This window comes from Delphinapterus leucas, chromosome 2 (assembly GCF_059928025.1).
Source record: "Delphinapterus leucas isolate spDelLeu-1000000601 "Yukka" chromosome 2, BTC_Dleu_Yukka2, whole genome shotgun sequence".
NCBI classification, from domain to species: Eukaryota; Metazoa; Chordata; class Mammalia; order Artiodactyla; family Monodontidae; genus Delphinapterus; species Delphinapterus leucas.
Genome location: NC_143130.1, coordinates 181,000,945 through 181,023,100, shown reverse-complemented (window position 1 = coordinate 181,023,100; position 22,156 = coordinate 181,000,945). Strand labels below are relative to the sequence as shown.

The window sequence follows — 22,156 nt, the reverse complement described above, 5'->3', positions numbered from 1 at the left end:
TATGGAGGGAGCTACAGGCGGGGACGGCCCGGGTCAGCCGGGCACCGAGGCAATCACGGCGGCTGATAAAAGCAGAGATCTTCTCCAACTGAAGGCAGAGAGGGGTCGGGGGGCAAATACCGAGGGACACGACCACCGTGCTGGCCTTAAAGGTGGAGGGGGCAGCAGGTAGAAGGGAGGCAGGAGCCCCGTCCTGCAGCCGCCTGGCTGAGCCCCCAGGAGGCCAGTGGCCGACACCCTGACTTGAGCCCACAGTCTCCAACCTCCCAGAGGAGGGTAACTGGGCAGTTGAGTCAAAGGTCGCTGGTCAGCAGCTGGGGACGCTGCACTGGGAGGTGGGCGTGCGAGGCTGCAGCGGGAGCCAGAGGGCAGGTGACAGCATGGCCACCCCTTTCTCGTGTGTGCTTCCCTGTGTCTGACTTATGCTTGTTTTAAGTTTAAAAACCAACCAGTCCACATACCTCTCTGCCTGACTTGGACCCCCTCCAGCCCCACTGGCTCCTGAGGCGGACTCAGACCCGTGCGCTCTCTCCACCAGGCCGGGCATCAGCGCCCGCATCACCTGTCCCCCAGGCTCCCTTCCAGCACCAGCCACACCGCACCCGTGCCCCTGGGGGGTGGCCCCAGCACGCCCCTCGACTCCGCGTCGGACGGAGAGCCCTGTGGGCCCATGCTCACCGGTCCCCTCCTGTGATGCCCAGCCAGCACCCCCTCCCCAGCCCACATCCCCCCCACCCCCCGCCCAGGGCCCGCCTTCCACACAACTTCCCGGCCCGCCCCCCTCCTGCCCCAGCACCACGGCCTCCTGCAGGGATGACCGGAGCTGCTCCCAGCAGATCCCAGAGAGACCTTTTCCAGATACAAACTGGACCCTGTCACTTCGCCACTTCTCACCTCTGGAAGCACCGCAGACCTGGGGCACCGTTGGGGTCTGCGGCTCCTGCTCTCCCCTCCCCAGAGCCTGCACCCCCGAGGGCCTGCTTTCTCACAAACCACCTTTCCCTCCGGCCCGGACGACCCCCCAGATGGACCTCCTCCTGGGCTGGCCTCTGCCGACCTCCGGCTTTGAAGGCAGACGGCCGTGTCCACTGTGTCCCAGCGTGGTGGCATACGCCGGCCAGTGGCTGTGCCCACCTGAGCTTTGGCTTGGGGGTGCTGAGGACGCTGTCGTCGTCCTCCATGTCGGGGCCACTGTCACTGGGGTTCTCCATGTCCAGCGTGTCGTACAGAAGGTCCAGGTCCTCCTCCACCTCGGGGACATGCTCTGCAGGGTCCTGCTCCGAGTCCAGGACCTACGTGGGATCAGAGGTGTGAGGCTGGCCCGGTGGGAAGGGGCTCCTGAGGGACAGACGGGAGGAGGGCGCACGGCCGCCCAGCACCCCTCCTCCAGCCTGTGCCACCAGCCAGTCCCTTGGGGACCTCTGGTCACCCGGGCGCTGCGCAGGGGGCTCTTCTCCCCAGCCTCGGAAGCTTTAACACCCCAATGCACCCTTTAGAGCACCAAGCGGTGCTATGACAGTGTGTGCTGTGGTGTGGCACCACCACAATCAGGATGTAAAAGGTTTCCCTCCCCAGGCACCCCCTGCCCCCGACGGTCCCCCCACCCAGCCCCGTGCACCGGGCCTTTCCCAGGATGGCACATGAATGGAACTGCTCCGCGTGCAGCCTCCCCTCACTCAGCGTGACGTGTGTGTGTGTGTGTGTGTTTGTGTGTGTAAGTGTGTTTGCCCACAGCCTGCCCCTTCTCGATAGTGGGCCACCCACGGGAGGGGTCACAGTATGTCTGACCAACGGCCGGTGGAGGACAGGGCGATGCGCCCAGCGTCTGCACTACAGGTGAAGCTCCTGTGACTGTTTATCAGTGGACGTGCTAAACGTGTGGACGTGTTTCCATCTCTCGTAGGGAAGTACTCAGCAGTGGGTGCTGGGTGCCTGGCAAGCCTTCCAAGGCACCGCTGGCCTGTTCTCCACAGTGGCTGCACCGCTTCCGTTCCCTCCAGCACGTGTGAGGGTTCCCACTGTTACACAGCCTCGTCGACACTTATCTTCCGTGTTCCTGGTGACGGCCGCCCTAGTGGGTATTAAGAGGAGTCTGTGGTTCTGATCTGTGTTCCCCAAAGACTAGAGATGCCAAGCATCTCTTCACGGGCTGATTGGCTGTCTGTATTTCTTCTTTGGAGAACTATCTAGTCAGATCCTTTGCCCAATTTTTAAAGTGGACAATTAATTTTTTAACTACATTGTTCTGTTTTTGAGTTGTAAGTGTGCTTTATGTATTCTGGATACAAGTCTCTTATCAGATATATGATTTTTTTAAAAATTTATTTGATTTATCTATTTTTGGCTGTGTTGGGTCTTCGTTGCTGCGCGCGGGCTTTCTCTAGTTGTGGCGAGCTGGGGCTACTCTTCGTTGCGGTGCGCGGGCTTCTCATTGCGGTGGCTTCTCTTGTTGCAGAGCACGGGCTCTAGGCACGCGGGCTTCAGTAGTCGTGGCACGTGGGCTCAGTAGTTGTGGCTCGAGGGCTCTAGAGCGCAGGCTCAGTAGCTGTGGCGCACAGGCTTAGTTGCTCCGCAGCATGTGGGATCTTCCCAGACCAGGGCTCGAACCCGTGTCCCCTGCGTTGGCAGGGGGATTCTGAACCACTGCACCACCAGGGAAGCCCCAGATATATGATGTGCAAAAAATTTTTCCCATTCTGTGGGCTGTTGTTTCATTTCCTTGATGGTACTGGAAGCACAGCAGGTTTAAATTTTGATGTAGTCCAACTTACCTATTTTTTCTTCGTTTGCTCATGCTTTTGGTGTCATTATCTAAAAAACCATTGCCTGACCCAAGATCACAAATACCCCTGTTTTTTTCTAAGAGGTCTCTAGTTTTAGCTCGTACATTTAGATCTTTGACCCGTTTTGAGTTAGTTTTTGTAGGCTGTGGCGTGAGGTAGGGGTCCAGCTTCACTCTTTTGTGTGCAGATACCCAATCGTTCCAGCACTATTTGCTGAGAAGGCTGTTTTTCTCCCCACTGAATGGTCTTCGCATCTTGTCGAAAATCAACCGATCATAAATAGAAGAACTTATTTCTGGACTCTTAACCTTACTTCATTGACCCGTCACAGTCTCATGACAGGAGCTTTAGGTAAGTTTTGAAAATGGACAGGTGAGTCCTCCAACTTGTGCTTTTTTATTTTTTATTTTTTTGCGGTACGCGGGCCTCTCACTGTTGTGGCCTCTCCCGTTGCGGAGCACAGGCTCCTGACGCACAGGCTCAGCGGCCTTGGCTCACGGGCCCAGCCGCTCCGCGGCATGTGGGATCTCCCCGGACCGGGGCACGAACCCGTGTCCCCTGCATCGGCAGGCGGACTCTCAACCACTGCGCCACCAGGGAAGCCCCAACTTGTGCTTTTTCAGGATTGTTTTGTTGCTTCTGCGTCCCTTGCATTTCCACATAAGTTTCAGGACTAGCTGGTTGGTTTCTGCAAAAAGGCAGCTGGTGATTTGATAGGAATCATGTTGACGCTGTAGGTCAGTGTGGGAAGGACCGTGGCTGAGCCGGGCCCATTTCGAGCAGCTGACCCGCTAAGAGCTGCTGCAAGAGGATGCCCCACCACCGCGCGTGGACGCACAGCCGTGGCTTCCGGGAAGCACACAGCTCGCTTTACGGGTCATCATGACACATGTGATAACGATGTCTTGGGGCTTCGATACTTAAATACCACCTCTCCTGGGTGGGTCCAGAACCTGGGGACTAATTTTCCTCTGATCACATTAAAAAAAAAAGATTTTCTTTTTTTTCTGGTTATCAGTTACACAAAGTCATCATTTGGAGACTAGAAAAAAGCTAAAAGAAGAAACTTTAAAACATAGTATGTTGATCATGGGGAGGCAGTGTGTGGGGTGACAGGGCACATGGAAACTCTGTACTCAGTTTTGCTGTGAACCTAAAACCGCCCTATAAAATCAAGTTGATTGATAAAAAAACACAAAACACAGAAACCCGTGGTCACACCCCCCACAGACAATGTTCCGCTCTCCTCCAGGTCTGTTCAGAGCAAGTTGTCAAGAAACACAGCAGGCATCGCCCGCGGCCCTGCCTGCCCCTCGAGCGTCCCCGGGGCAGGCGCCACCATCACCCTCGCTCCTGGAGAAGGCAGTGACGTCCAGAGGGCCACGGGGGCAGCGAACAGCAGAGCGGGATCCGCCGGCACTGGCCTCCAGAGCCCTCCGCCGACTGGATGCGGGGCTGCCACGGGGGGCGGGGCTGCGCACTCACCTCGTCGGAAACTTTAAATCTCCGCAGCAGGGCCACGACCTTCTGCTTGAAGTTCTGTTGCTGCGAGACAAGCAGGCCGGCATCAGAGCCCTTGGAGCCGCTTCCCGGAGAACACAGTGGGGCCGGCACCGGGCTGCACCGTGAGGGCGGCCTCAGCCGGCGGGGGGCACAGCTCAAACACGCGGCAGCACCTACGAACTTGAACACGGCTGCCGGCACTTTAACAACAGTAGTGTTTTCACAAGCATCGGAAACCACGGCTGTGGTCAGACTAAGAAATGGACCCAGAGAGGGAGGGGCTGTCAGCCTCAGAGCCGGGAAGGGGAGCCGCAGGGAGGGCGCATCTATGGTTGTGCCAGTGAGGCCCCCGCCCTCCCTCCTCGGGACTAGGGCGCGGTCAGGGCACATCGGGGCCCGAGCCCATCTGCTCCTGGTGCTGCCCTGGCCACTGGCCTCCGACCGAGGCCACCCAAAAGGAGGCCCACGCCCCCTCCACAGTAGTTGGGCCTCGGGTCCTGGACCTGAGGCTCAAACAGGTACTGTCACAGCAGCATGCGGGCCTCCACACCACGGTCCAAAACACGCGCGTCACCCGGTATACGGGGACCAGCCCACGGTCTCCCAGCATGGCCGGGGGGGCAGTGGTCTCTGGGGCTGGGCTGGGCCATCAGCACCGGGGCTTCCCGGGTCTCCCTTCGAGCTGGCCTGGCCTGGGGCCGCAGGGCAGAGTGGCTCGGCACTGTGAGCTCACCCAGGAGCTCTGGCACCGGGGCTGGACGATTCATGATGGGCCACGGCCCCTGCCTGGACTTCCCTCCTAAAGGAGGAGCCTGGCAGCCCTTCCAAACCCCTGGGCACAGAGCAGAGCTGAGGGCGGGGGCTGGCCTCACGCTGGGCGTGTCTGGGCCAAGCGGCAGGGGACCGGCCCTCTGCTCTTCTCCAAGAGTGGCCTTGCCCCCTGTCCTCTGGGCTGTAGGCCACAGCCCCCCTCCCAGGGCAAGGCCATGGCATGGGGTCTCCCCGCCTTCACGCTGTATTTGGGGAAGAGACTGGGCCTCTGAAGAAGCCACAGGGCTGGGCTCAGGGGACAGCGTGTGTGCCCATGTGATCCCAGGGCAGGCTGCCTCACGTCCTGACCCGCCCCTCCCGAGGGCTCCACCCGGCCCCCACCCCGGGCCCCCACCCCCTGCCCTTCCCCAGTGTTAGTAAAACCAGTTTCCACCGACCCTGGTCATGGACGTCGTTCTTACTATCGATCGCCGTTGCTTCTTGGGCTTCCCCACGTCGAAGTCATCCTCGTCCAAATCCTGCAGAGACACGTGGCACCTGGGGCCAGGCCACCCTCAGTACACGTGGGACCCTGGCCCTGCCTGCTGTGCGCCTGGCCCAGGGCCGACCCACGTGGACGGGCGGCCTCCCTGGGCGGCCTGGGGAAGGGCCTGGTCTCCTGGGCGTCCCAGCGCGTCTGCTGACACCCTCCAGCCCCGGGGACGGGGACCAGGCTCCCAGCCCTCTATGCCCCCTGCTACCCTGGCAACAGTGGCTCTGGGGGGGGCCTGGGCCCGTCCACGGCGGGCTGCACAGCTGCTGGGGGTCTGGTAGGGGCCGGGCACGGGGCGCTGGGAGCCTCGAGGCTGGCGCCCCCAGGGCCCTGTGTTACCTGCCCCTGCACGGCGTCGTCGCTGGCTTCCTGCTCGGAGGAGAAGCTCTCGTACTCCTCCTCGGAGTAGTTATCTGCGGGGTGAGCAGACGGAAGGGAGGGCGCCTCGACGTTCCAGCCCGTGTCCCAGCAATAAGGTGGCGCCCCAGTGACTGCCCCCCGCCCCCGGTGTGCGGGGGAGCCGCGAGGACACAGCCCCACACGCGGCAGATGGACTGTCGAGTGGGCAGGGGCTGCACATTGTAGCCCCCCACCGTGGCCCCCAGCCCTTCTGCCCGTCACAGGGCTCAAACTGGGTCTCCTGCTCGACTAGGTCCCCACTGGCCCACCCTCGCCTCAGGGGAGATGGTGACCCCAACTGCGATGGAGGTGACAGCCCACACCACGACCGTGCCAGACCCTGCAAAGCACCATGGTCGACCCCATGACCTGCTTCCTGACCGTGTCCCAGCGCGCAGGCAGGGCTGACACGCCCGCAGCCCAGAGAGTAGCCGCAGACCCTCACATCCCCTCCCCAACCTCTCGAGCCCACGGGCCAGTGGCCAGGAGGCGGCACCCGTGACAGCAGCGCTGCCTGCAGCCGCTCTCACCGGCGGACTTGGCCTTGGGGCCGGCCTGCATGGTGCTGTCCTCGTGGTCGATAGGCTGGCTGGACAGGGAGAAGATCCAGATCTCGGCCACCTTGACCGCGGCCTCCTTGATGTTGCTGCAAAGGCTCAGCACCTGGCCGCCCTCGGAGGGGTGCTGCATCACCTGTGGGCAGGGCGCGGTTCTAGAGGCCTCACCAGCCTCACCCTGCGGGGGGGCACATGCTGGGGGTCGGGTGGGCTTTCCCCTGGCGGTGACGACAGGGGGTGCACTCCGCAGGGCAAGCACGGTGGCAGGGGGCGGTGCAGGAGGACACGAGGACAGGGGGCCAGCGGACAGGCCAAGAGAGGAGACACGGGAGCAGGGTGGACGGGCTGGGAGGGAGCACACCGGGCCAGGCTGGGAGGTCAGCCAGGCCCCGCCCCTAAGGACTGGAGGCCATCAGGGAGGAGGGTCGGCGGCAGCGAGCAGGGTGTGAAGCCACGCAGGGGCCAGTCCAGGCATAGCCACCGACTCTCGGGACTCAACCCCAGGAACCTGTGTCCCTGGGGGACCAAGGAGGACCGGGCCCCCAGTGCAAGCCAGAGCTTGCCGGGCCCCCAGTGCAAGCGGAGCTGACATGCACCAGGTTTGGCCCACCAGGATGATGAGGCCCTGCGGCCGTTCTGATCATGAAATAATCAAATAAACTGGGGAGAGCGGCAGAGCCCCCCTGCGTCCCCCGCCCGGTGCCGGCCTGAGCCCCGCGCTGGTCCCAGACGCCCAAGCCATTCACCTTCATGGGGTCTCGTCATGATAACCCAGCGAATGCGTGCCTCTGCGTTTTAGAAGCTGCCTTTTGGGTCATCTGATCACATCTAGATGCTGGGGTTTTATGAACCAGATTCTTTTTTAATTTGGGGGGGCTTAGTTGGGGGTGGGCAACTCCTTAGTCAAGTAAGAAAGTAAGAATTTTGAGAAAAGTAACATCACCTATCACCATCAGTGAAAAAGCCAAGTTAAAAAAGGCGAGCTGGCAGCCCCTGACCCACAGCAGCACGTGTCCACCCACCCCAGGGAGCCCCCGTCCCACCGAGCAGGACGTCCAGGAGGGCCAGCGTGGGGCAAGGGCGCCTGGAGGGATGCCCCCCGGGGGCGCAGGAGGGAGGTCTGGCCGCCGCGCAGCCACCCTAACCTCGGCCATGTTGATGGAGCCAGCCGCCAGCGTTTTGTAGCCCAGGATCGTCCGGTTCTTGTACCGCTTTCTGCGCTGCAACATGATCTGAAGCTTGTTGCCTTCTCTTTTCAAGAAGTGGGGGTACTGCGGGAGGGGGGGGGCCACAGCAATGAAGGCAGCCACGCCCACCGACACCCACGAGGCCTCACGTACCCGAGCCCCAGGGTTCCCTCCCTGCTGGTCATCAAGGGCCTCGGTCGCCAGGAACAGCCCCTGGTGGCAGATGTGTGCCACATGGCCAGGCCCTCGGGAGGGGTCTGCGCATCTGTGGACATGCAGTAACTGCTCAGCGGTGCTTCCGCCTGGCAGTCCAGCGGGCCGTGCCCACCCAGCACTCCAGGTCCAGGCCGCCTGCGCCTGCTCGTGGGACTGCAGGGCTCTTACACACTGCAGAGCTCGTGTGCACACAGCAGACGTGCACGCTTCCTCAAGGTGCACAAATAAAAACCTCCTTTAAAAGCTGGGGCACGATGGGACTGCCCTCCACCTTGACTGCGGTGGCGGTTACATACCTGTGCACCACAAAGCTGTAAACTTAAAAACAGTGAACCATACGTTTTGGAAATTATACTCAGTAAACCTGACTCCCGGGGAGTCCTCTGGTGGTCCAGTGGTTAAGACCCCCCCCCCTTCCACTGCAGGGGGTGTGGGTTTGGCCGGGGAACTAAGATCCCATATGCCTCGGGGCATGGCCAAAAAATAAAAATAATAAAAACCCCAAAAGCTGCTGTGGGTCTGGGCTCCAGCGGAGCCAGGCACAGCCCGGTGAGGTGCTCTTGGGGGAGGGCAGAGGTGGACGGGCAGGGTTCTCACAGACTCGCCAAAGCGCGGCCCTGTCTTCCACGCTCACAGGGAGAATGGAGGAGTTTAATGTATCGGAAAAGCACTGATACTAAATACAGCAAGTGTATTCAGCCAGAACTACATCCACTGAATTTAAATAACGCAGATCTTAATTATGCAAAGAGACGCGGGGGTGGGGGTGGGGTGAGGAGGCTGGGGGTCGGGGAGAGCTGATCTACTCACGCCCCCCACCCGGGGGGCCTCTGCTTCACACGGTGGGGGGGGGGTCCCGGTCTAAACAGCCCACGTTCACCACCAGCACACCCCAAAATAATACTCCCGCGGGGTTTGAACTCGCGACACCAAGTTTCCATAGGTTCCTCCCCATCTTTCTTTTTCTTTTTTTAAACAATGTTGCTTTTTTGAGTAGCTTCCCTCAGCCCCCGCTCCCCCGTCTTTTCTAAACACAGGAATGAGGCGACCTAAACCGATCATCTGAGTTTTGGCCTCACTGCGTTCTCTTCATCAAGGGAATGCGACGAGAGGCTCGACCTAATAAGCAAGCACATTTCTAACCTCGGAGAGCGAGCCCTGTGGGAGAGGGGCCTCTGTAGCCACAGGGGCTGCGGGAAGGGTGAGGGTGGGGGGTCCCCCGGAGGCCCACCTGCAGGGAGAACGTCAGCGCCAGGTCAGTTTCCACTTGTCCACTGGGGGGCAGCACGATCTCGTGGGACCTCAGGATCCGCTTGGAGCCCTGGGAAAGAACAAGACACCTCCTAGTTCAGAAGAAGGCATCTTAAAATGAAACTGCGAAGATGTCGGCTTGTCAGTTCTCTTCAGACTGTCAGGCAAAGACCTGCAGATGGTGGGGGTGAGGCCCGAGCGCGTGTGATTCCCAAAGGCCCCGCGGGGAGATTTATCCGGAGCCTTAGAAGAGCCCATATCCTCTGACCCCCGAGTCCTCCTCTAGAAGTCTGTGCTAAGCTGTGAGAGAGGAGGCTGAGAACAGCCACTGCCAAATTTCACGCAGCTGCAGGATGGAGATGCAGCAAGAGATGCAGCTGGACAAGCAGGTGTGCGAGAAGCCACACGCTCCTGGGAAAGCACGACTGCCCCCCGCCCCACTGAGAGCAGAATGGGTGCAAAGGTCAGTCATTAAAGCCCAGCGGCACCGTCACAAGGACAGAGAAAGCAGTACAAGCCTAGAACTAGATTCAGAAAACACACAGACACATGTAAAAACAAACAGTGTGTAATAAGGAGCCTTCAGGTCGGCAAGAAAAGCTAATCACTAAATGGCTGTGATACATGGGTGGTGAATCATCTGTATAAAACACACAGGTCCCGGGGGCTTCCCGGTGGTGCAGCAGTTAAGAATCCGCCTGCCAATGCAGGGGACACGGGTTCGAGCCCTGGTCTGGGAAGATCCCACATGCCGCGGAGCAACTGAGCCCGTGCGCCACAACTACTGAGCCTGCACTCTAGAGCCCGCGAGCCACAACTACTGAGCCCACGCACCACAGCTACTGAAGCCCGTGCACCACAACTACTGAGCCTGTGCTCTAGAGCCCACGAGCCACAACTACTGAGCCCACGCGCCACAGCTACTGAAGCCCACATGCCTAGAGCCCGTGCTCCACAACAAGAGAAGCCACCGCAATGAGAAGCCCGCGCACCGCAACGAAGAGTAGCCCCCTCTCGCCGCAACTAGAGAAAGCCCGCGCGCAGCGACAAAGACCCAACATGGCCAAAAATCAATCAATCAATTAATTTAAAAAAATAATTAATCCCCCCACAGGTCCCAACCTCAAACCTCGTACCAAAATAAGTTCCAAATGGATTCATGATGTTCATGATAGTATTGTTTTAAAACTAGGTCTCCCAACATGGACGAGCCTTGGAGATGTTACACTAAGTGCAGGAAGCCAGACACAGCAGGACAAACCCCGTGAGCCCACGTCCAGGGGGCCCCACGAGGAGCCAGATTCACAGAGTCAGGCTGGAGAGCAGAGGTTACCACGCAGCTGACGAGGCCAGGGGTGGCCTCGGGAGCTCCCAAGGCATCTCACCAAGATGAGGGGTGCAGAGGAAGGGGTGAGAGTGGGAGTGGGGTGTGGGTCCAGGACAAAGACGTGAGCCGCACAGACGTGTGAGCTGACGGGAGTGACGGGGAGGGGCGTGTGGGGCCCCTCAGCCTGAACCCAGCAGTGCGGGGTGGCCGAGTGGCTAAGAAGCCTTGCTGGAGACACTGCCCTCTGCTTGCACACGGCGTTGGTGCCAAGGCCGTGCTGCCCGCAGCTGCTCCCAGCACGGAGTGTGCCGAGGGGCCCTCCTGCCGGTCCTCCCCCAGCCCTAGCTCTCCCGGGGGCAGGCTCCCCGTGTGCGGTCTGGTGCTCTCCCCACCCCCTGGCCCGTTCCCCTCTGTCCCTCACAGCTGTTTCCCCCCAGTGCCCTGAACGTCTGATCCCATCCAGGTCAGGACCTGAACTGATAGGCCCGTGCCCGGGCAAGGAGGACCCACGCGCAGATGGGCGAGGGGGCAGCAGTGAATACACGTACGGAGACTCGGGTCAGCGAGGGAGGCCGGCTCGCCTGCTTCCTCTGGGAGTCAGGACACAGGGGCCGGGGGGCGGGGGGCAGCTGAGGTCACCCGTGTGAAACGCAGGTGACCCAGGCAGGAGAGGATGCCCCAGGAGAAGCAGGCAAGGAGCTGAGTGTTTGCCAACTGGGGGCGCGGGCCCAGGCGACGGGGGCACTCGGGCAAGCTGGAGGAGTGGGGGGCTCCAAGAGGCCTGGGACCCTGACCAGAGGCCGAGTTCTCGATAATGACGGGGTCCGGGGCAGGACCGCAGAGACGGGCAGCTGGAGGAACGGGGCCAGAGCGCAGGGGCGCCGGTCGTGTCAGAGTCCACAGTGCTGGTTTCAGAGGCCAGGGATGGGTAAACCAGCTTGTTCTGAGGGCCCGGAGTGCCATCGACCCCTCCCGAGCCAGGAGGCCCAGAGCATGGCCGGCGGGGCTGGTTCTCATGCGGGCATCTTCCCACGTCCCAGGTGTGCAGCCGGGCACAGCCTGCTTCACGCTGAGAGCGGCAGCCCCGTCGGTGGGGAAGAGCACTTCTTCGGGTCTTTGTTCAACAGTGTACTGCTTTTCTGGTGACGGCAAATGACCGGGAAGGGCGGGCCTCACGCCTGCTGGGCTCCAACCTGAGCTCCCAGTTTGGAGGAAAGCCTGGCCCCGAGGCCCACGAGCTGCTCCTGGAGGTCCGGCCAGGAGGCCCTGGTGAGCCTCACGAGGAGCCACAGGCCAGGTCCAGAGCACCCACGCCAGCCGCAAGCTTGGGCTCCAGCAGCCTGGGGCTGGGGGAGAAGCAGGACCCCCGCCCTGTGTGGTGCCGACGGTCTGGGGGTCCTAACAGGACAGGCCTCCGTACCCACTGGGCCCCAGCCGAGGGGCTGAGCCCAGGGCACCCCACTCCCAGGAGCTGCCACATAAAGCCACGTGTGAGCAGTGCGGGGGGAGGGAGGGCCCTGCCGAGGCACAGCCCGGGCCTGAGACCCACGTCCCACCTCCGGGGCCACCAAAAGGCAGCTCGCACGGCTAATGGGGCCCTCCTCCAGGGCTGCTAGGGAAGGGGGCGCTGAGCGCTGGGGCAGCTGGGTCCCCCTGAAACACCGACACTTGTCCAAAGGCAGAAAGAAGGACCTGTGAGGCCCAAGGGACATGGAGTATTATGGCCTGGGAGCGAGAGGTGAGCACAGCCAGGCTGGGCCCGGGTGGACGGCTGGCGGGCGAGGGGCACGCAGTGCGGGGGGGGTGAGCGGGGAGCAGGGAGGGTTTGTCCCAGCTTCTGCATGGGGCCCGTCTGCAGGTGAGCTCAGCACACTTGCGTTCCCCCTCATCCCGGGACCCTGGTGGCCTGCCCTTCGCTGTGCCCGGGAGGGTGGGGCCTCCTGCACAGTCAAGGGTCCAGCTGCTGGTGCAGCTGTGCCCCTCTCATCTCCTGGGCAACACAGGCATCCTCGTGGCCCTAGGCCAGTGACACAGGCAGACCCTCACCTGCATCTTGACAGCAATCACCACCGAGATGAGCTCCTTCTCCAGCTCCTTGAAGACCACCAGCTTCTTCAAGGTCAGGCTGCACAACCTGCAAAGGGCACAGACGGGCTCAGCAGTGACCGTGCACTCCGACGCCTTCTCATGCTCCAGGAAGGCCCCAAACCGCAGCAGCCCCAGCCTCCGCTGGACCGCGGGCTCTCTGACCCCAGCACCTTGGTCACTCATGGAGACTGGCCCTCACGTATCCCAGGAGCCCTTGCCCAGGCCCAGCCAGGCTGGGAGCCATCTTCGGGGTCCCTGCACGTAGGGGGCACCCATCAGCACCCCCAGACTGTTGGACCAAGCACCCCTCCGCAGAGGGTCTCCCTCTGGTGAAGGTGGCCTGGGTGGGTCCACGGGCGGGCAGACAGGAAACCTGAGACCACAAACCCCGGAAGCCCCCAGGGACCAAGGTACCAGTGCTTGGGAATCCCACTCCCAGCTGCCAGAGCACAGGCCTCCCAGGGACCCTGCCCTCAGGGTCCACTCGAGGCCCCGCCCCCCTCCTCTCCAGGGTCCTGCCCACCCACATGGTCCCACCCATCCCACAGGCCCCACCCACCTCAGCTGGGCTTCACCTCAGCCTGTCTCCCTGGAGACCGTCATCTGCCCTCCACTGAGCCCAGAGGGGCCAGGAGACAGACACCAGGGCTTCCCAGGCAGAGGATGCCCCTTATTTGACTGCTGCAGGTTGGAGACAGACAGACACAGTGCGTCGCTGATAGTCCCTGACACATAGCAGTGAAGCAGGGGAGCCCAGCAGGACCCCTCATGGCGGGGCCACTCTCACAGCTCAGTCCCTCTACCATGGGGGCTGCTCTGACTCTGCAGGGCCAGGGAAAAAGCTAGAGAAGGAGACGGATGAAAGCAGTTCACGTTTACCAGGACAGACCACATCCTGGGCCATAAAACAATGCTTTACAAGCACAAACTAAAAGAACCAGAATCACATAAAGTATGTTCTCTGACGAAAATGGAGTTAGCTAGAAATCAGCAATAGAAGGACAGCTGGAAAACACCAGCTACTTGGGAAATTCAACCACACCCCGCTAAATCACCAACAGGACAAAGAGGAAGCCCGGAAGGACATTAGACATATTTTGTGTGGAATGAAAGTGAAAAACAACATGTCAAGAATTGTGGAATGCAGCTAAAGCAGTACTGAGAGGAGAATTCACAGCATTAAATGCTTATATTAGAAAAGAAAGACATTCTCAACTATACAATCTAAGCTTTACCTTAAGACACCAGGAAAAGCGCAAATTAAACCCAAAGTGAGAAGGCAGGAAATGAGGATAAAAGCAGAACAATGAAATTGAAGATAAAGAAACAATTAGAAAAAATAAAACCAAATTCTGGTTCTTTGGGAAGAGTAATACAATTGACAAAAACTCCAGCCACACAAAGGAAGAGAGAGAGAGAGAGAGAAGGCAAAAATGACCCGTATCAGGAATCAAAGAAGGAACATCACTACAGAGCTCACAGACATGGAACAACACGATTAGGGATACTACAGATAACTCAGTGTACACAAATCTGAGAACTGAGATCATGTACCAAATCCCTGGAAGCTACAAACTGCCCAAACCCACCAGGACGAACAACAGCCTGATCTATTAAAGAAGTTGGATTAATAGTTAAACACTTCTGAAAAAGAAAACTCCAGGTGAGTTCAACCAGATAGTAAAAGAAGAAATAACACCAATTCTACAAAATATTTTCCAGAAAACAGAAGAGGAAAGAATACTTCTCAAATCATCTTATGAGGTTAGCAAATACCCTGATACCAGCACCAACATCAGACAAAAACAGTACAAAAAAGGAAACTACAGACCAGTTCCTTTCTGAACACACATGTAAAAATCTTCAACAAAATATTAGCAAACTGAATCCAGACATATATAAAAGGAACAACAGATAATACACCATAACCAAAGGGGGTCTGTTCCAGGAATGCAAGGTTGGTTCAACATTTGAAATCAATGTGATACACATTAGCAGACTAAATATGAAAAACCATAAAATCTCAATCAATTCAGAAAAACTTCTGACAAATTCAATATCCATTCATGATTAAAAACTCTCAGTGAATGAAGAATAGATGGGAATCCCCTCAACCTGATTAAGAGCACGTCCAAAGGTCCCCAGCGAACATCACGCTGGATGGTGCGAGAGAGAATACTGTCCCCTAAGATCAGGAACGAGGCAAAGCTGCACCCTTTCACCACTGCAATTCAGTGGGCACTGAAGGCCTGCCCAGGGAAAGAGGGCAAGAGAAGGGAACAAAAGGCAGAAGGATAGGAAAGGACAGAATAAAGCTCTTCTTATTTTCAGACAACACAATCATTATGTAGAACGTCCCAAGGAATGTAGGAGAATGTGAAAACGGGCTCCAAGAACTAATGAGCTTAGCAAGATTGAAGGACATCAGTTCAACATATGAAAGGCAACGTTTCTATATACTAGGAATGAACAACTGAAGTCAGTGTTTAAAAAACCTTCCATTTACAAAAAGGAAATACCTAAATCTCATAAAATAAATGCACGATCTGCATGCTAGAAACTCCCCACTGCTATCACAAGGGGTCAAAGATGCGCCAGGCTCGTGGACACTCATTCTCCCCAAACTAGATCTACAGACTTAATGCAATTCCAATGAAACCCCAGCAAGACTTTTCTGTAGTTATTAGTAAGCTGACTTTTAAGTTTATATGGAAAGGCAAAGGAACTAGAATAATCATAATAACTTAGGAAAAAGGCAAAAATAAACAAATGGGACCTAATTAAACTTAAAAGCTTTTGCACAGCAAAGGAAACCACTGACAAAACAAAAAGACAATCTACGTATGGAATGGGAGAAACGATTTGCAAATGATATGACCAATAAGGGGTTAATATCCAAAATATATAAACAGCTCATACCACTTAATATTGAAAAAACAACCAACCTGATTAAAAAATGAGCAGAAGACCTGAATAGATATTTTTCCAAAGAATACATACAGATGGCCAAAAGACACATGAAAAGATGCTCAACATCACTAATCATTAGAGAAATGCAAATCAAAACTACCTCACACCTGTCAGAATGGCCATCATCAAAAAAAGCCTACAGGGCTTCCCTGGTGGCGCAGTGGTTGAGAGTCCGCCTGCCGATGCAGGGGACGCGGGTTCATGCCCCGGTCCGGGAAGATCCCACATGCCGCGGAGCGGCTGGGCCCGTGAGCCATGGCCGCTGAGCCTGCGCGTCCAGAGCCTGTGCTCCGCAATGGGAGAGGCCACAACAGTGAGAGGCCCGCGTACCGCAAAAAGGAAGAAAAAAAAATAAGTCTACAGATAACAAATGCCGGAGAGGATGTGGAGAAAAGGGAACCCTCGTACACTGTTGGTGGGAATGTAAATTGGTGAAGCCCACTAAGGAAAACAGTATGGAGGTTCCTCAAAAAACTAAAAATAGAGTTACCAAATAACCCAGCAATTCCACTCCTGGGCAGATATCGGTTAGAGACAAAAGTACTAATTTGAAAAGATACACGCACCCCAATTTTCACAGCAGCACTGTTTACAATTGCCAAGGCACGGAAGCAATCTAGGTGTCCATTCAGAGATGGGAGGATAAAGAAGACTTGGTATGTATGTATGTATGTATATGTGCATGTACACATATATGTGTATATATAATGGAATATTACTCGGCCATAAAAAAGAATGAAATCCTGCCATTTACAACATGGGTGGACCTAGAAATAAGTCAGGCAGAGAAAGACAAGATACTCTACCACTTATATGTGGAATCTAAAAAATAAAATAAATAAATGCATATAGCAGAAACAGACTCAAATATAGAGAACGAGTGGTTACCAGTGGGGAGAGGGAAGGCGGGAGGGGAGAGATAGGTATAGGGGAATGAGGTACAAACTACCATGTATAAAATAAATAAGCTACAAGGATGTATTGTACAGCACAGAGAATATAGCCACTATTTACAGTCACTTTAAATGGAGTATAACCTGTGAAACCTATTGAGTCACTAATGCTAAAACTAATATAATATTGTAAATCAACTACACTTCGATAGAAAAAAATAATGACTTTGAAAAAGGAGAACCAAGTAAGCTGGGCACCTCTCACTGACATCAAGACTTGCTATAAACCAACTGTCATCAAGACAGTGCTGTTGACAAAGGAAAGGCGTACAGATCAACAGAATAGAAAAAGAAAGTCTGATAAATTGGATGTCATCAAAATTTAAAACTCTGCTCTGCGAAAAACACTATAAAGAAAATGAGAAGACAAGCTAAGAGTGGGAGAAAATATTTGCAAATCACATATTCAGCAAAGGATTTTATCCAGAGCATATAAAGAACTCTCAAATCTCAATAATATGAAAATAAACAACCCAATAAAAACGGGCAAAAGATTTCAACAGACTCTTCACCAAAAAAGACATATGGGCAATAAATAAGCACATGAAAAGATGCTCAACATTATTAGCTATTAGGGAAATGCAAATTAAAGCCAGAGCTAGATACCACACACCGATTACAAAGGCGGAAACATGATCCAAAGGCCCAGTGCTGGCGAGCCGGCGGAGAGGGGGGCCGTGACCCCGCAGGTGGGGCATCAGCTCCCAGGACCCCCAGCCCCACTCCTGGGAATCCACCCAAAGGCTCGGACACGAACATTCACAGCAGCTGAGTTCACATTCGCCCCAAACTGGAAACCCAGACGTCCCTCAAAGCCACCAGGCCATCCACCCCAGGGAGTGCTGCTGGGGGACCAGAGGACCGAGCCCCGCCACGTGCACGCGCATGCAGGGGCGCACACGCACGCTGCAGGAGAGAAGCCAGAGTCCAGAGGTCGCGCCCTGCATCTTCGCCCACCTATGTACCTTCCGGGAGAGGCAGTGGAGGGCACAGGGCGGAGAGTGGAGCAGGAGCCCCAAGGTTCGGTCTTGGGCGTCCTGCCCTGCCTGAGGGGTGACAGGGCTCAGAGCTGCAGACAAAAAAGCAGGCAGGGTTGAATTTTACTGCATATACGGTTTCTGTTTTTTTAATTAATTCATTTTATTTATTATTTATTTTTGGCTGCGTTGGGTCTTCGTTGCTGCGTGCAGGCTTTCTCTAGTTGCGGCGAGCTCTTCGTTGCGGTGCGCGGGCTTCTCATTGCGGTGCTTCTCTTGTTGCGGAGCACGGGCTCTAGGTGCGTGGGCTTCAGTAGTTGTGACACGTGGGCTCAGTAGTTGTGGCTCGTGGGCTCTAGAGCGCAGGCTCAGTAGTTGTGGCACACGGGCCCAGCCGCTCCGTGGCACACGGGATCCCCCCAGACCGGGGCACGAACCCGTGTCCCCTGCATCAGCAGGCGGACTCTCAACCGCTGCACCACCAGGGAAGTACCTGCATGTACGTTTTTAAAGTACCTTTTCAAGAGCTGGAAAAACCTAGAAGACCTAAAGGTGCACCAGCCACAACTGCCAAATGGGGGCCTTATTTGGATCCTGCTCTGAATCAATTAATCATTAAAAAATACTTTCCAGCCCTTATTTGGAGGTGGGCGTCTCAGGGTCTCGATCTCTTATTTTCAGGGCTTTCACAACCCCCGTTCCCAGAAGCTGACATCCCTCACGACGCGTCTGGCTGGGGACGGGGTGAGTCCAGCGTTCAGAGTCCACAGCGCAGAGGGGACCATGCAGGAAGAAGAGCCGGGTGCCCACGAGCACATGGCAGTTAAGAAACCGCTCCACGAAGGGCCTGGCTTCCAGCCCATAAGGAGGGGCCCGTGGATCCGCAGGGAGCCCGTCTCCACCCCGGACAGACTCACTTCAGAGGCTCATCTCCCAGGTGACTGTGACACCTACAGCCATTCGGGATTTCTTGTGGGGTGTGTGTGTTCTAAGGTATGTTCAAGCTGATGCTATCTGTGCAAACAACGCTAAAAGAATCGAAAGGATCACCTGCACCCAGAGACTGAGCCAGATCAACAGAGTAAATGCTATTTGCTTTTTAGCCTCATTTGGTTCTGAGAGATAGGCCTGACGGCAGCCAAGGGTGGGATTACTGCAGAATGCTTGGCCCTCAAGGAAACCATAAACAAATACACTGCGAAGCCCCCACAAACAGTGATTCATCACTAAGCTGGGGCCATTATTCCATCAGACGCCCTGCGTGGCACTAGGTTCCGCAGTGACACACAGTCCCTATAAAACTCCACCCCATCAGCAGGTGAAAACCCAGTCTTTCCACGGGAGGGGGCCTCTCTCACAGCCAGTGTGCTCTTTCCTCGGACTGTCTGCTCTGAGCAGGAGAGAGGAAAAAGCCAAGCTCCACACCTAACCCAGAGAGGCAGCGTTCTGGTCTGTCTTCTAAAACAGAGAAAAGTTACAAAGCGTGATGCCACAAAACCCACATACCCACAACCAAGCGCTAACAAATGTTCTCCATGCCAGCTGCAGACCTCTTTAGAGAAATAAGGCACCCACGACCACAGAAACCCACTGTGTGCGCTGCTCACCACCCCCTCCCTCCGAAGGAACCACCATCTGGAGGAGGGGTCTCCTCCCAGGATACTGCCAGCCGTCCCTCAACTCCGGTGTCCCCGTCCTCCCTTGATAACAGGCCTCCCCCATGTTAGCTGGGCGCCTGCCTCCTGGCCAGAGACCCCAGTCCTGTCTGGGGCAGCTGGGCACAGCCACTGAGCAGCCGGGGCGGCGGAACCCGAGCAGAGGCCGTGTGATCACGTTCTGGGTGGCAAGCCCTTGCTCGCTGCCTTCCCCCTAGATGCAATGGCAGGACCTAGGCAGCCACCTTGGACCCAGAAGTAGAAGCCACACGCTCGGGACGGCAGAGGGCCCAGCCAGCCCCGGACCCCTAACTCTGTGCTGTACACGAGGCAGGAATCAGCACCTTCAGGTGGCTCTGCCTTTCTGACTCCCTGTCACAGAGACACCGGCTGTGCTCTGGACGGCCAGGCACGTCCCATTTTCACTAAATTTGCATGTACGCGTCAGCGTGCGTCGTTCTGTTTCTCAAGTCACATGCTAACACCACCCTGAGTGTGCTATTGCAACCTGCCCTTCTCTCCCCACCTCTCATTTCTTTTTGAGAGCCGTGGGCACGTCACTAGTGTGCACTCCCCATGCCCGCTGTGTACTTCCTCTCTGTACGAGCACATGGCTTCTCCATCTCCCCGTGATGGCTGTTCAGGCTGCTCCAGTGATCCGACACTACACGCTCTGGCCCTGTCTTCACAGGGCTGCGCGGGCACCTTCTGCCCAAGTGGGGTTACTGGGTCAGCTCCACACACTCACAACCTGTCCGGGGGTTTTGTTAAACCGTTCCCCCAAGCTGTGGGGTTAATATGCACTCCTGCTGGCCCAGGGGGTGTTGGTGTCCTGGGGCAGCCATAACGAATACCAGACAGGGCGGCTTAGACAACAGCATTTGCTTCTCACGGTCTGGAGGCTGGAGGTCCAGGATCGGGGTGCCTGCAGGGCTGGTTTCCTCTGGTCATAAGAGAAGGATCTGTTTGGGCCTCTCTCCCTGGCTGGCAGACGGCTGCTCCTCACGGCCTCCACTCTGTGCACGCCCCCCCACCCCCACCCCGGCGTCTCTCTGTGCGTCTAGATCTCCCTCATTTTAAGGACACCAGTCATAGTGGAGAAGGACCTGCCCTACGGCCTCATTTTAAGCTAATCGCCTCTTTGAATACCTGTCTCCAAATACAGTCACATCCCGACGCACTGGGAGAGTCAGGGAGTCACAGCGTGAACTTGGCGGGGGCGGGACACAATTCAGCCCCTAGCACTCAACCCCCCAAAGGAACAGAATCACTAGATTTGGGGGATCTCACGGTGGTTTTATCTGGTATCGCCCTGACCTCCAGGGAGGCTGCGCAACTTCTCGGGTGCTTGTTGGCCGTGAGCGATTCCATGGCCTGCCTGTCCACAACCTTTGCCCATTTTTCTATTGCACTGGCATTTCCTCACTGTCTTGGGATTCTTCCTTTATTCTAGGTGTAACCATTGGCCTATGTACCTCACATCTATCATCTCCTAGCTGCAGGCTGTCACATGAGTGGGTTTCCAGACAATGTTTATTTAATTAAATGTTTTATGATTTATGCTTGTTGGATAATATATTCATTAATTTCACACTCCTCCTCCCAATTTTTTTTCTCTTTTCACTGAGGTCATTAATCTATGTGGAGCTGTTCTGTGTATGGTGTGAGGTAGGGACCTGATTTTATTATTTTCTATGTGGATGCCCACCAGTTCCCCAATCAATTCTGAAAGAGTACATCCCTTCCTTACGGATGAAGAAGGCTGTTTCTGAAGCGTGCTGCATTTGTGTGTTTCTGTGTCCTGCTCTATGTCCCACAGGTCAATCTGTCCGTACTTCTGACAACTGCATATTGTTTCCATCAGTACAGCTTATTTAAATAAACATGCATCTGCTAAGGAAAACACTCCCTAAACACAAGCATACTTCCATTTTTCTTTAAAGTTGCTTGTCTGTTTCATATAAACTTCATAATTTGCTTGCCAAGTTCAATTCCTTCGTGGAATTTTACAAAACTGCATGGCATTTAGGGAGAAGTGACATCTTTAGGTCGTCACGGAGCCTCAGCACCTCCTTACTCAGGTGTTTTACGTCCTTGAGTAAGTGGTTAGACGGTTCTCTGGCAAAAGTCATTAATGCCCTTTGGCCAATTGATTCCTACACAAGCTACTAGCTGCTTTTCTGAATAACACTCTTTTTCTTATTTTCCAATTGAAACACTGCAGATGTTTCAACACTGTTGATTCTGTGTGCTGATCCTGTATCAGTCAACCTTCCAGAACCGTCACTGGTTCTAACAGCTTGTATGCTCTCTTGTATTGTCCATTTGAACAACAATGTCATCTGCAAGTGGTAGCTGTGTTTCTTTCAACCCATTCCTATCTACTTTTCACGTCTTGCTGCACTGCCCAGTACCTCAAGGATAATAGCAGTTACCTTTCTTCTTGGTTTTAGAGGTAATATTTCTAGCGTTTAAGGATGATGTGTGTATGGCAGCGAAGTCCGGTAACCTTTCTGCAGTGATGGAAATGTTCTATAGCTGCACTCTCTAATGTGGTAACCAGTAGCCAGCAGTTGGAATATGGCTGGTGCTACTGCAGAAGTGAATCATACATTTTAATGGATAAATGGATTGATCAATAGCCAAATGTAGGCTAATACACTGGATAGTGAAGGCCTGCAGGTTTTTAGTAGGTGCCCTATAAAAGGCTAAAGTTCCTGTTTATTTCTGTATCCCTAAGAATGTCTCTTAAATTTCATCAAATGTTTTTTCTGGATAGATCGTATGATTTTTCTCTTTCACTCTGAATGTAATAAAAATAATACATAGTCTACTGTTAAGTAAATCACCCAGACACTCTTGAGATAATTCCTACTTCATGAAATGCTTTTGCAATTTTATACCTTGTAGGGATTTTTTTTGGGGGGTCAACATTTTCTTTAGGATTTTCACGTCTATGTCCACGAGGTCAACCCTACCCTTGTGCT

The 22,156-nt window shown here is 55.5% G+C and overlaps 1 protein-coding gene across 5 annotated transcripts in view; it reads right to left on the bottom strand.

Annotated features, from left to right (window-relative positions):
• PACS2 (phosphofurin acidic cluster sorting protein 2) overlaps nucleotides 1-22,156 on the bottom strand; it is a 63,273-nt gene that overhangs the window by 17,659 nt on the left and 23,458 nt on the right. For 3 of the 5 annotated variants that reach the window (XM_089908300.1, XM_089908298.1, XM_022575910.2), the window contains exons 2-9: nucleotides 12,573-12,660; nucleotides 9,180-9,269; nucleotides 7,691-7,816; nucleotides 6,519-6,681; nucleotides 5,929-6,002; nucleotides 5,495-5,575; nucleotides 4,269-4,328; nucleotides 1,135-1,292 (exon numbers count right to left, since the gene is read on the bottom strand). In XM_089908300.1, coding sequence (XP_089764426.1) covers nucleotides 1,135-1,292; nucleotides 4,269-4,328; nucleotides 5,495-5,575; nucleotides 5,929-6,002; nucleotides 6,519-6,681; nucleotides 7,691-7,816; nucleotides 9,180-9,269; nucleotides 12,573-12,660 — 840 coding nt within the window. Of the gene's footprint in view, nucleotides 1-1,134; nucleotides 1,293-4,268; nucleotides 4,329-5,494; nucleotides 5,576-5,928; nucleotides 6,003-6,518; nucleotides 6,682-7,291; nucleotides 7,417-7,690; nucleotides 7,817-9,179; nucleotides 9,270-12,572; nucleotides 12,661-22,156 lie in introns of those variants that run through there. The other 2 variants (XM_022575911.2, XM_089908299.1) reach the window with 2 other exon arrangements.